This window comes from Lepisosteus oculatus, chromosome 3 (assembly GCF_040954835.1).
Source record: "Lepisosteus oculatus isolate fLepOcu1 chromosome 3, fLepOcu1.hap2, whole genome shotgun sequence".
In the NCBI taxonomy this organism is placed as follows: domain Eukaryota; kingdom Metazoa; phylum Chordata; class Actinopteri; order Semionotiformes; family Lepisosteidae; genus Lepisosteus; species Lepisosteus oculatus.
This window is the reverse complement of record NC_090698.1, coordinates 43,370,223-43,384,718: the sequence shown is the minus strand read 5'-3', so window position 1 is coordinate 43,384,718 and position 14,496 is coordinate 43,370,223. Positions and strand designations below refer to the sequence as shown.

Below are 14,496 nucleotides of genomic sequence, written 5' to 3'. Positions count from 1 at the left end.
GTGACAGTTTTACCCTATGAGCAATATTCATTTGTATTTAGAAGGGTCTACTGCGGGTCCTGAACAATAACAATGTTTAGATACATAAAAAAAAAATTGTGCCATCACACGTTAACATTTTTAGGAATTTTTAGGAACTCGGGCGTTGCTTTCCCATGGCAGTATGTGATATGAATTTTCACAGCAAAATATGCGTTGACAGTTTATCTGCTAAAAGTACACAAATCAAATTAGACACTGGACGACATGCTAAAGCAAGGACAGGATTCTACTGTGTGTGCAAAGGTTCCAAAGAACGCATCTTTTAAAAGACGTGGTCTGAGTGAGCTGATACAAAAATCTACCTGCTGACATCTGGCTCGTGCAAGTAAAAAAAACAAACAAATTGAATGCAAATAAATATCTGTTAAAATAAACAGTAGTAATAGAAATATGAGTATGTTTTAGCATACGAATATCAAGCAAAAACAAATGGAACGGCATAATTTCAGAAAGCACAAGCCTCTCAATGGAAATGTCTATCCAACTTAAAGACTTACTTTAGTTTTATAAACTTTGCACATTTAGAGCAATGCAATTCATAGTACTACATGCGGGTTAACCTTCAATTACTACTGTAAATGTAAAAGAGAACACTTCAAAAGCTCCCTATCAACTCCTACCTTGACTGATCCAAGGAAATAAAGCATCGGATTAAATCCATCAAGACTCTCCAAGTCCTTTGAGCAAGCATATATAATGAACCATCCTAACAAGGTTTCTTTAATCCGCATTGTGCAATCATCTTTAATCCTAATTAAGGCTAAAAGAAACAACACTGCTCAACATTAAAACTTACATATCTTAGAATAATTGTATATGACTATTACAGATTTTCTATTACTTTTGTTCAAAAACCAACGTACTGTGTTTATTATAGTCTTTCCACTACCCATAGGATCACAAGATAGTCATTCTTGCTCCAAGTGTTCATTGACAATGAACCAGCATTTGTGAAATAGGATGAAATACAGAGAGAGGGTGGCATGCTACTTTCAGTTTTAAAAGGAATCTTACAAGGACGGTACAATGTCAGTCCTTGACAGCTGTGGATACCTGTATGTCACGACAATGCGTGGAAGGCACTTACACATTTTAACCAATATCCAGGACAGAAAACGTATCTGGCCCCGCCCTTCACTCACTGCTGCTCATTCCTACCATAAATGTGGTTTACTTAGCAGAAGAACAAAGACCAGGGGAGGGGGAAGAAGAAACTCCTAAAAACCCAAGAAGCACTTATGCTAAAACCAGCAAATAGTTTACTATAAACCACTAACTGCACATTTGAAATAACTACTATTCATGTGAGGAAGCACTTTAGGAAAATGACCTACAGTATCAGAATGCAGCCATTGCATCACTCTTTAAAGCACATAAGTGAAGTTGTAAGGAAGGTCTCTCCTGAATGCCAGGCTCCGCTGAACTGAATAAGCCCCTGTGTTAAGACTCGTGCATTAAGCTGTACACGGCTGTACATTTGCACTGTAGAAATCATGCTTACTGCACACAGTAACACTGATTTTGGCATTTACGGATTTACCACTTAATGGAAAGTGACAATATCTCAGATTAAGATAGAGAAGATCCAACAGGGAGCTCCATAACTCTGAGAGTGCATGTTAACCAATACTGTTCAGGATTTAGGATAGCCTAGCTGGATATAGTAGTTAATAATAAGATAACTGAATAGGGGTCTCGGCGATTCCGTTGCTCTGAAATGCTTCCCTAGTTTTCATGAACTTGTGGCATTGCGCATTTCAATACAATATGGAAATTCCAATCTCTAAACGCGGCTCCCACTAGAGGGAGCCCTTTATTTACTGTAAGTCTCATTTTAATGGGAGCTGTCTTGATGTTTCTACCGCATTTACGATTTTCTGTGAAATTCTGTGGAAAAAAAAATATTGGTAGTAATGCATTGCGTGACTTACTTTAGTCCATCGGTGCAAATTATGGAGATTTGCGGTACTCGCCATTAAATCGAATTTTAAGTGAGTTACTGTCACAAAAACACTGAAATGTAAAACGTCTAAATATAATATAAAGAGGCAACCGAATTTAAGGACAAACATTTCAAACGGGCCCTAAAGGCTTACATTAGATAATTTATTCCCATATTCATGTGGAAATATGCACATGAATTCATATACCCTCAAATATTGGTTAATTTTGCTATTTGTTCAATGTTTTCTGATTAAAATTAAAGAAAAATCGTGAAAGCCTATACCCCGTGTACGAAACCCTTTTCTATTAAACTATCAGAAAATGGGCTAGGGCTGTAGGCCAGAAATAAAAAAGAAATTTGTGCAATTGAGCAAAATGCTTTATAGGTCATTCTGAAAATAAGAATAACCTAAAATGCATAAAGGTGTCCCTTTTCTATTTAAGCATACAATATTTTATGCAATGCATTTAACAGATTTTACCACTATAATTTCCCAGGTGGTAGAAGTAAACAGCCTTTTCAAGTGCCGAAACGATTAGAGGAAATTGGAAGCACGATGGCAATTGCATTAAAAGAAAAAAGTTGAACTTTCATCTGCAAGTTCATTGAATTAGTTTTTTAAAAACATTCAATGTGTGAACTGCAATGCAAATTGTTATTTTCCACAGTAAGGCGACAAGGGGAAAAAAGAGGGCTTTATTCTCTAACGCTGAGCTAAAGGTTACTGCTGGTCAAAGCCCCATAGTACCCTCGGGCCCTTATCCACCTTTTCCCTCCGCCTGCACTTACACAGTGCCATGCTTCCTACACACCCGGTATTCTTCTTTAAATACTCTTTATCACCAAAGCAAGCAGGTCCCTACACCATCAACAGGCTTTCTTTTGGAGAATAATGCATTCAACACCATCGATTAAACTATTTAAAAAAAGGGTGGTTTTAACTTTCTCATTAATGTTCAAACTGGGCCTATCAAATGCTTTGTGAATCATCTAACCACAGGAAGCGGTCATTTTGTGGAAGTTCACAGCTCGGTTTTAAAGAAGCACATTTTTTGTTGCTCACCTATATGTATATGGAGCAAGTACACAGATTCATTTTCTGCACCCAGCTGAAACAACTTTCCGAAAAAAAAAACATTTCTCCCTTATCAATCATTCATTTCACAGTTCGAACAAGACACTTTAATCCTGATCTGTTAAAAAAAAACCCTTACTTAAAAGCAACACTAGCAGCATTACTCGTAAAAAGGTCTTTCAAATGAATTCTTCTGTTGGTATCTGGTCAAGGCTGAAGGCGTTGGTTGACTCACTTTTGAAAAGGAAAGGACAACATTTCCTGAAGTGAGAAAACTCACAAGACACCCACAGATGCAACCCGTCTCAGTACAATAGCGGTTTTCAGAGTTCGCAACAAGCAGAAGGAGTGAGTTTAAAGTTTTAGGGGTTTGTACTAAACTGTAAACACTGCTTTTCACATGCTGCAACTTAACCATACGAAAAAAGCCTGCCAAGTGCAGCCTTTTGCTATAAGAAAATCATACCTCGGAAGTATGAAGTGCAAAATTTCACAACTGTGACCACATCCCTTTGAGAAAAGCCTGAAGGATCATAAACTTACACAAAACCACGATAGAAAATACTATAGTACTGAGACAGATTTATATACAAACAGAAAATCCACAGAGTAAATGGTTTAAGGAATAGGAAATGTTAATAGGAAAGAAAATTAAGAACAAAAAGTCATACTTAAAAATGGTGTGCTGACACAGGGGTCAAGATTGCTTTTCCTGAAATAAACCTTTGCAGGTATCAAGTACTTGTTGCCAGGACGTGACAGGCCTGGAAACGCACTGAGAGGGCTTCGCTGATCATGATTCAATGCTCATACAGTGATAGATGCAATGTGCTGCGTGACTCATTCTTTCCAAGCACTTGTACAAGTGCGAATGAGAGTACATCTCTGCTATTCTTGCTCTATATCAGTGGAAGGGATTGCCCAACCTCAAGATATAAATAAGATGCATGTCTTCCTTAGGGCGTGGCGCTTTTCTTGTATCTGACAAATAAAGCAGCAACCTTCACACCTGGACTGAAATTCAACGGATTAGTCCATTTTACATTTGAACGGGTTTACTGAGCAGTAGATATTAAAAACGGCATATTTGAACCAAGTTGTAGATTTTGACCTTAAGATTTGAAATACAATACGGTTGAAGACATTTAACAGGAAAAAAGTGCATCTTAGCTACATGATCATCGAAGCTAATGAGGACAAGAAATAACTGCGCGTGGGTGTCTGTCAGAATGATATGTACCAGCCGGGCCAGTTTTAACAAATGGTCTTACATTCTGAATTCCCAAAAGTCACTACTTTTAAAATATTTTCCATTAACAATACTGCTCTGCACGTGCACACAGCAATGGCAATTTTGGATATAACCCAAACAAAAACACAGTCTGGAAGAAAAGTTAACATAAATCAGCAAATCAGTAACATACCTTTACCAACAGAAAACTGCATGATATAAACATTGAAACAAATGAGTGAAATATAGCAAATACCTATTTTTATCTAGGGCACAGTTAGAGAATGGCTGCTCAAAGCCCGACTAAGATCAGATTATTTGTTTGCCAGTTTATGGAGACTTGCACATTCACAAAATAAGTTAAAAAAGTAAAAGTAAATTTATTCTCCGAGTGCAACAGGCGTTATTAGTGAGTCAGTAAAGAATATGTGAGCAAGGGCAGGGGAAATGCTGTCAAAGGAAGAGGGGTCTACAGGACTTCCCTACAGTTCACATTAACTCACACAAAAGGATGAGGAGTAAACATCCTTACTCCCAGTGAGTCCCGTATTATTTTTCCATTCTTAACCTGGGTGGGCTTTTTCACAGGATATTAACCAGAAAAAACACATATTAAGACAGAACAATCCATTTTTTTTTCAGGACCCATGTCACCTTTTAAACCTTTTGAAACAATACAAAAAAGTAGCAATACAGTACCGGTGAAAGAGAAAGAAGAGTGTCTGAAAAGAAATTCTATAAATAGGCCAAAAGGTTTCATGTTCAGGAGTTTGGCATTTTTTCTGATAAGTTGAAGTCTTATCCCTTTTGAATAAAAAAACATTTTTCTTTGTGCCTGAATGCTGGCATATTGAAACATTTTCCTTGTATGTTAATAATAATCCCAATGATTTAATATTTATCTGGAGGACAGAGTTCAAATCTGTTATTTAAATTTGCATTACTGTCACGACAGGTCGCAAGTATGGAAAGGCTTCTTTAAGTATTTATTGGAATTATGTTTATGACAACAGGAAAGGATGTAGGATGGGCTTCAATGGGTCATTTTGGCCATGCTTGTAGCACCAGATTATGGAAATGGCACTACATGACACCATTATTTCCCACTATTGTGTAATATTACACATGGTTTTCACTGTAATATGTCCATGTCATCTTAACCTACTTAAGTCTCAAGAAGGGCTGTCCTAATTATGAAAAAGACGGTTATTTCTGTGCAGCTGCTTCTGTTCCCAGTTCTACTAGAGTATTTGTGTTTCTGCCACCAGATTCCGTAGCTAAGGGCTGACCTAGTACTTTACAAGCTGTTGTTCTGTGCCCCACTGGCTGCTGATAGCATGCCATTACAGTAAAATCCCACTAGGAAGTGGTTATTGCCAGAACACTGATGACTTACTTTGTGATGACTAATGTGCCTAATGCCAATCGGATCAAGTGTCTTCTGGAAAGATTACATGCTAAGTAAGCAACGAATAAAGCATTAGAGTATGCTTGTGAATAAAAGGTAGGGTGAGTCAAAGTAAAAAACAAATACTAGATTATAAAGTATGTATATACATGGAAGACAACCTACACAAAAAAATCAAAATGAATGACCCCAACTGATTTTAATTACAATAACAAAACCGCACCCTGTGTCTTTCACATTACTAAAAACAAGAGACTTTACTATTTTCCTTTACATTTCAAAGGCTTCAAGAGCTGGATATTCAACAGCTGGTAAAGGTTTAGTATGATGTTAAAACAGACATGCAACTGAAAATTCTCCGCATTTTTGGTCGTGCTGTTGGTGCAAGCAGCTTTGTTTAAAAGCTCCTGTTAATTATTGTTAAGATATTAAGTTCTTTAATCCCTATATTGCTTTAGAATAAAGGGGGTCAGTGTGAAAGGTTGTGAGTTAACAGTCACTACTAAATCAAGGAAAGACACTACTAAATCACAGTCCAGATTCATGAACGTATTTAATGCTTTCCTCTAGTACATTTGTATAATTTAAATGCCATTGTAATTTACATTACTGTTTTCAGCTACAAAATATTGTAATTATTGAGAATAAGTCAGAAATTAAGTAATACAAGCAGCAATAGCATCACAAATTTTAACCCTGACCCTAAATTTCACATTTCTAAAATGTATAAAGCTGTCCTTTACCTCTTTAAGCATAAAATATTTAATGCAATGTATTTAACAGATTTTACCACTATAATTTCCCAGGTGGTAGAAGTAAATAGCCTTTTCAAGTGCCGACACGATTAGAGGAAATAATATTCACCTTTTTATAGGCAAAAATGGAAAAAATTACAGGTTGCAGGACAGAGTGCTGGTTGGAGGACAGAGTGCTGGTTGGAGTCAAAAGAATGACTTCAGATCACTATCACCCACTATAAAAAGTAACACGTTCCAGTAGAAGTTATGAAATGTGCTTGCTTTCCAGAATTACCGTTAAATCATATTTCTGTTATATTAAACTGTTTCACTTAAAAGAAATAAACATTCATGCCACCACATCCTCTGAAGTATCTCAGACAGAGTCATTAACAAATCTGAAATTAACTTTCACAGAACGTTTACAGTAAAAAAATCAATATCAAGGTGTAAAACAAAAAATCTATTTCGTCGGTACATTTCCCCTATTCTGAAACTAAATTTGTGAAAATGCATTGAAACTGAGAAACAAAGGCAGTTCTTCAGTCAAAAGGTTGTGGGGGTACAGAAAAAGCTAGTTAATCATGTTGCTGAAGCCGATACTCTGACTACAGCCAAGAGACAGCTGGATGAGACCCATGGATCAATTAGCTACTAACTACCAAGGAGCTAGTTGGACCCAAAGGCCTCCTCGTTAGTATCCTTTCTTATGTTATCTACAATCAAAACACGTCCTTCCTGTAACATCTCTTTTTATTTTAAAAGTCAGGCTGTATGTTTCAGATTTAATACCAAATGTTCTGGAGCTGTAAGAGCACCAACTCTCATTTAGATTAAAATATTCCAAAACCATTTAATGTTAAAACCCAAATTAACAGCCGTATGTTTTTCTAAATGAGGACACTGTATTGTACCAAAACCTCTTTCTCCGTTTATTTAGGCGATTCTTTGACACAAGGACATCATTTCTTGCTCTTTCAATTTCTGAAATAACGTTCTACGATGACAAGTTCTATAGTTCATAAAAAACAACAATTGTTCTCTGGACTTGAATATGTCCTTGATGTTACTTGCGAGTATAATGCAACAAAAACCCTCAGGGAAAGGTGCATTTCCCAGATAAAGTTGTTTGTGCTGTTTGTAGGGTGAGGCAACTTCACGGAGCTTTCTCAATTGAGGCCTCAATGTGTATTTCTCACAATTCATTTCAAAAGAAGCATCTAGCTCGCGTTGTAAGCTGTGAGTGCCAAAGTGGAAGTGACACAATGCGGCCTTTTTGATATCTTACAGCACACCGCAACCTGAAATGTTCTTGATACACAATGATACTTATCAATTGTTCCCATAGCTTCCTGAACATCTAGTCTTTCTTAACCAAGAGAGGATATGATGAGAGGAAACTGAGAATTAAGTAGTGAGATTTTTTTTTTTCATGTGGATGACCATATGACCTGGAATGGGGAAATAAATATTTCCTAAACGAGCTTTCACAAGAGTTATTAACTGCATATCACACGGCTCAGTGCCGATGACTAGTTAAGCTGGCAACGGGCAACGTGTCAATGGAGTTTCCCCGAACTGCAGCTTACCTTGTGTTGCTCGATGGAATCCATCCACTGATGCCTGTGCTCTGGATCTTGAGCTCGCAGGTACCACACACTGTCATTCACACTGATATCAAATCGGCACTCGTCAAACTCATGGGGCTGAAAGAAAGAAAAAGAAAAATGTCAAGAGCTGGTTTCCTCTGGGTACTCTGTGTGGAATGGATAAATCGGTAGCTCTGTGTATGTTCTTGAGCTTTTCTCTATTTTATAAGTTAACTGAGAGAATTCCGGAATGCTTCATCAGATTGATTATCTGAATCTTAGAAAGATACTTTGAAGAAATGGCTGGTGTCGATGCTGGAAATGGATGTCAACATTTTGTTTCAAGACTAGTACTGAAATGAGGTTCTGAGGGAAACCGATTCACTCCCCTACTTGTTGGCATAATAGACTAATTTAGCCACACTGAGTACATGATGAAAAATTATTTAATTCAAGAATCAATTTCTGAAATATTCTGTTTGGCAGTGCAGAGCAAATCAAAAGTAAAGTGACTTAAATCCAGATATGACTGGAATAGTCATAACAGATGAATATGCATATTGACACTTCATTCAAAACACCACGCTCCGAAACACAAAAGTGCAGAGGCAATAAGTGAAATGAAGAACGAAAAAATGGAAGGACAGAAGTAATTAACTCTTTAACCGATACCAGCATAAAATAATCTGATATTTTAAACAAATTTACAATTTGACTCAAGACATTTACTATCAACTGCAGAAAATTAAGGGACTATAACAGTGCTCAAATTTCCTCTACATTCTTGAGATGAATCTTTAAACTACACCCTACATATGGTCTTTTTATTGCCTGGCTTGGGACTCCCAGAAAAACAAAATTCCTGAAATTCTTTTTGGGAGGGGACTAAAATTACAAGGAGTCATTTATCAATGAAATGCTGCACAGTTCACATTCTCAAAGGATCACAGCTTATGAATGTGCTGATTGGATGAGAAAAGGCTGCTGCCGTGTGCAACTGAAGAGCTCTGCGTCTCTGTAAGTGATATGATGAATCCAGGAACAAAAACAATGCGGTGGTCTATACAGACATTTTAAAAAAGACAGTGAACAAGTATACAGTATATGCACATTAGTATGAAAAACTATGAAGAAAAAGGATTTTTACATTTAAATCGCATTGGAAGTACCTATTTATACTGGAATGCACAGCTTTCAGGAAGAACAAAACAAGCAACAGATTTCACCTGCAGAATTTATTTTGACTGAAATGTTAAAATCCATTCCTGAGAATAAAAATGAAGACATAGGTACAGTTACAGTTAACCTGTGGAAGATACAAAAGCTTCTGGAAGCAGAGCTAAATACCTTTTTGGAACTGATTTTTTTCTGCACTATATTTGATTTTTTTAAAGGATAATGCTGTTCAAACAATAAAGATGTAGTAATGAATAAATGGTATATTGGACACTTGATGAACACAACGCACAATAATTTGAAGAGGAAAAAAAATTATTGATTTTACTTAATTCAGAAATATTTTATTCTTCAGGCTGACGCAGCTACCCACCTAAAAAACTACAGAAGTTATTATCCATAATAACGTGGAATGACACCCATTCCAGCTTCATCACAAGTTAGAAGACATGTATTGAAACAAAGTTTAAAGTGTTTAAAGTGCAGAAAAAAAAAAGTATGGCTCACTGTCAGATGGCCTGCTCAAAAGCCAAAAAACTGAAACATCACTAGACCTATTAAAAAACAGAACTAGGTCTAGTGCTCTAACAATATCAACACCTGGCGATTCCCAATATCACTACTTAAATATTTTCAAATGCTGCCATCAAAAAAAAAAAATTCAGGAGTATCTTGTAATTAAAGTTCTTTAATTCTTTTTGCTATTATGAGGTAGCACAGTATCTCATAATAATGAGATAATACATTATTGCGTACTTTATGTAATCACATGATAGCACAATTGTAATAAAATACCTACAGTCTCATTAGCTGAAATTCAGTTATAAACTTTGGAATCAATTGCACGGTAGACTCTTTCTTGTTTAAGGATACATCATGGATATAATGACTATGTTCATATTGCGCACAAATGGTAAAATTTCAACTAAACCCCAGTCGAAATTCTGCAGGATTGGACACCCTCACAAACGCTAACCCCACAGTTCCATCTGAGTTACAGTATCAGTACTGTCACTGCACGATGCAGTAGGTTATGTATACATTCAAATGATCATTTGTATATTTTTGTTATACAAATATAAACCATTTACACATAATTATGAGAAACGTGACATTTTTTCTTGATGGCAGCAATTAGCTTCTGTATCAATGGACACAAATGTAAAAACTATAAAGACACACAGTAAAGAAAAGCAGTTTGCTATGCCTCCACCTTTGAGATATTGACATTCACATTTTGTACAAAAACTAGAAAAGGACCCTAAGTACTGCTAAAAATGAGAGTTCTGTTGCACGGAGAGTATGTCGGCATTGCATGTTACAAAATGGTCAACCGAGTGGAACTGAGACAAATTCCATTTTTAATATCAGACAATGCACTGATAATGTAGCCTTTACCAGACTGTCCCAGCAGTATTCTAATTTAAGATGAGCAAGTGTTTCGGTTTGTGCTTTTATGCCCGTCATCATCAAGTAAATAATAGAAAATGATACAGGATAATACAAAAGCATATTCTAATAATAGCACAACAGTATCAACAGAATACAGTCCCATACAGAGCTAGTCAAAGATATGTATATACTAATCCACAGTAATTTCATTAATAAGCTCGTTAGTTTCAATGTGTTCAAAGTGCTGAAATGAGCTAAATATGAATCTATAAGAACCGTAACATAAAAAGGTAATAATACTTGCCAGGCTGCTCATGACATGACTGAACACAGCCTCTGTGAGATACTCTACTTCAACACACTAGTTCAGACAGACTGACAGAGTCTCAGGACAGGATAATAGAAGAGTGTTACAGTGTTTCTTTACAGATCTGTACAGAAAATCTGTAGGATCAGTCTGCCACCGTTGTCAAAAGCAGTTGTCAAAGTGAAAACACATCCCGACTCTTTGATTTTTATTTTTGTCCACAAGTTTTGTGATTTTGTTTAATATCACTTTAAACTATCTGATTAAATCCACCCTAACTGTTGTGTTGGTTGAGTTTCTTGTACAGCTATACTTCTAATCAGTTTCAGTTTGAAAAGTCAAGAATTCAAGAAACTACTGGCAGCCCACACATGAACAGGAGTTTGAAACTTGCGCTGCTTATGAATGGTTACATAAAGGAAATAACCGTTCCAGGCTCTTTTCTGGTGTATTTCTTTAAAGAAACTTCATAAAATGTGCAGAGATAATTAACAGTACTTGTAAAACAAGAGTTTCATTGATGTTACCTTCCTAAATACTGAGTGCACGCATTGAATCTGGGTGGCATGGTGGCGCCGAGGTTAGCATTGCAGCCTCGCAGCGCTGGTGCCCTGGGTTCAATTCTGGGCCTGGGGTGTAGTCTGTGTGGAGTTTGTATGTTCTCCGGTAAGTGGTAAGAAAATGGATGGATGTATTGAAGCAAGCCACACGGTGAGCAGCGTAATGAGATGTCTTACTGATTCCCCAACGTCTAAAACCAGAATATCATTCTACCTTATAATGACTTCCACTTTCATCAACAAACCAAAACCACTTGATGGGAGAAAACAATCTGAAACTGTGTCAATATATTTGACCGTTTTGTTTTGATGAATGCAATTAGAATGCTTGTGTTTTTCCCCCACAGGCAACTGTGAAGTGCACATGGACAGCAGTACGCAACTCACAATCATCGCCTGCACATGCCATGACAACCGTAAACACGGACTGGATCCGCCTTAGGTTTTGAAGCGTGTCAAAATACAATAACTGACTGAAGCAATTCCGGAAAACTGTTTGGTGAATACTGGTAGTAAACCTTTCAATGGCACCTAATAATACATTCTGCGTTGGACAAGTCCCAACATATTCATTAAGTAACGCCAAAACAGGAATTTTAAGGATGACGTATAACAGCTAAATGACCGTTTAAATACAAAAAGTAAACTGTGCCAATTACACCTAGTGCAGAGCAAATCTCATTTTTGTGTTACACAATGAGAAATAAGAATTACTCACCTTGTCCTATTTTTAGCGTGTTCATACCTTGAAAAAGTCTGATTGAAAAATTGACAGATTACATTTAGTAAATAACGGGAATAAGTACTTTTATATACAGGATAACAACTCTTTGTGTGCATGTATTGCTAATACTGCTCAAAAGTTTTTTAATAATACATAAACCAATAGCCTATATATATATATTACCCTAAATGGACAAGCATTGCAATCTATTTGAAAAAGTTTAGGAAACGACATATAATGGCACTGTACTGTCTAACTTGAAGTATTTATCAATTTAATTATTAAAACCACTCTTGCCTTCTTTATAAGCAAAACCGTTGGTATGCTATTTGAAGTTACATTAATATTGTGAGTTCTGTGAAAATAGGGAAGTGACACAAAAAAGTTCATCCTCCTATTGTAAATGGAATACATTGCTCCCATTCATAATTTTGAGTTCATCCAACAGCTCAAAAAGAGTTTTCCATATGATCCTGCAAAAAATGAAAACCTCTGGGATTATGAGCTAATGCGTCTAGTTTCTTGAGTTGAAAACCTTAGCAGTTCTCAAGTTTACATATTCCCCAACCTAATTTGTGCTACGTGTAAATGCACATTTGCCACGCTGTGCATTTATATGCTGCCAATAGTGGAGTTTGCTTTCCTCAATCTGTTTTCAAAGACATGAACTGATATGATAAAGGCAGTATCAGGCTTCGCCTGCAGGCTTTCTAGTAACAACTTCAAGAATAAACAGCTGGGTTTACATCCACTTGAGGCTTTCAAGCTTTACTTGAAATTGTCATGAAAATTTGACAGCATGCACAACTCGCATATTCGCACAGCATACAAATTGTCATAGCAGAAATGCTTGCACATCCTTCCTCATACTGCACCGTGTTAAAAAGACAATCACAAAAACTGCGGGATATTTCCCTGCATTTGTACATGTACACAGAATTGGTAAGCTACCAATGAAGGTCATTACACATAATACACTCATATTTTGATTTAAAATATTCACTTTCCAAAAACATGTATACATCTTAAGTAATGCAGCTTAATGGAGTATCATTGGAAGGGGGCGAATACTTTTCCAAGCTACTGTTAGCTAATGAAATTGGAATATGCTGTGTTATAAAGGACCAACTGCTGTTTTGTGTGAATACAAAACCGTTTTAAAGAAAGACGTTGCTGTTAAGGCAGTTACTTAATAGAGATGTTTGACAATATATTTTTATCTAACTTTGAAAATGTAGTTATAATGAACTGCTGCATATTCATGTTTAAATGTATCAAAGTAAACAGATAAATGGACTAGTCTGAGACGTGTTTATGGGTATGAAATCTAACTGGTTAACATCACCATTTAATAACCTTGGCTTTGTCATGCTCTATTACAAAATTAGTTTTACTATATTTCAATACACACAGATGAAATGTTCATGTAAAAGTTGTGTGAAATCAGCAAATGGTCATCTGTGGCTGACTTAGAGGGCTTTTAAAATGTCCTCTTCCAAATTATCTGGCCTGATTTTTTTCAGATCACAACTCAATTTACAACTCACTTTTCCTAAGCACTGTAAATATGTATATATAAGACTAACTTAATACATAATGAGGAGTACGTTTCCTTAAATGACTTGAATCAACTATTCTTCAGAATAACCTTGAACTCGCTTTTACGATGACCGAAAACATTACTGTCAAAATTGAGTCACTGCTCCCAGCACAGCACCAGCAGTGTTACTGTTTACAGCTCAGAATTTGCAGCACTTGGTATCTTATAACATACAGTAAATCTCCAATAACATTTTTGGCGTACGAGATCGAAAAGTTAAAACTATCACACTAAAACTCAATTACCAAACACTGCCGAGTTGGCACACATGCTTGAAAAACCACCATCCGCCCCAGCTTAATGCTGACAGTCAGATCTGCTCTTCATTTTTTAATGCTCTGCACAAAAGAAATGTCTGAAGCAAAATACCGTGGTAAATTCGTCAAGCATCACATTTATTTTAATGTTAGGCTTAAGACAAAAAAAGGGGGCCCAGTGGGTGGGCTGACAAATCTCCTAGAGCAATTCAGACAGCTCACCTCAGAATGACTGAATAAGCAATTAAATAGCTAGTCTGGAGAACTGAAACGGTCTTTTCTTTCTAGAATTATTTATAAATATTATTATTATAAATACAGGGTGGCACTTTAATATGATGGTTAGCACTGTTACCTCTTAGCTTTTGGGCCACTTGTTTGATTGTGGACTGGGGCACCTTATGTGTGAAGTTTGCATGGCCTCCTGGTTTGTGCATAATGTATGCACTAGTA

The 14,496-nt window shown here is 36.4% G+C and overlaps 1 protein-coding gene across 4 annotated transcripts in view; it reads right to left on the bottom strand.

The window, feature by feature from the left end:
* Window positions 1-14,496, bottom strand: part of cert1 (ceramide transporter 1) — a 61,957-nt gene that overhangs the window by 32,363 nt on the left and 15,098 nt on the right. For all 4 annotated transcript variants that reach the window (XM_015364784.2, XM_015364774.2, XM_006626711.3 and 1 more), the window contains exon 3: window positions 8,028-8,144. In XM_015364784.2, coding sequence (XP_015220270.1) covers window positions 8,028-8,144 — 117 coding nt within the window. The remainder of the gene's footprint in view (window positions 1-8,027; window positions 8,145-14,496) is intronic.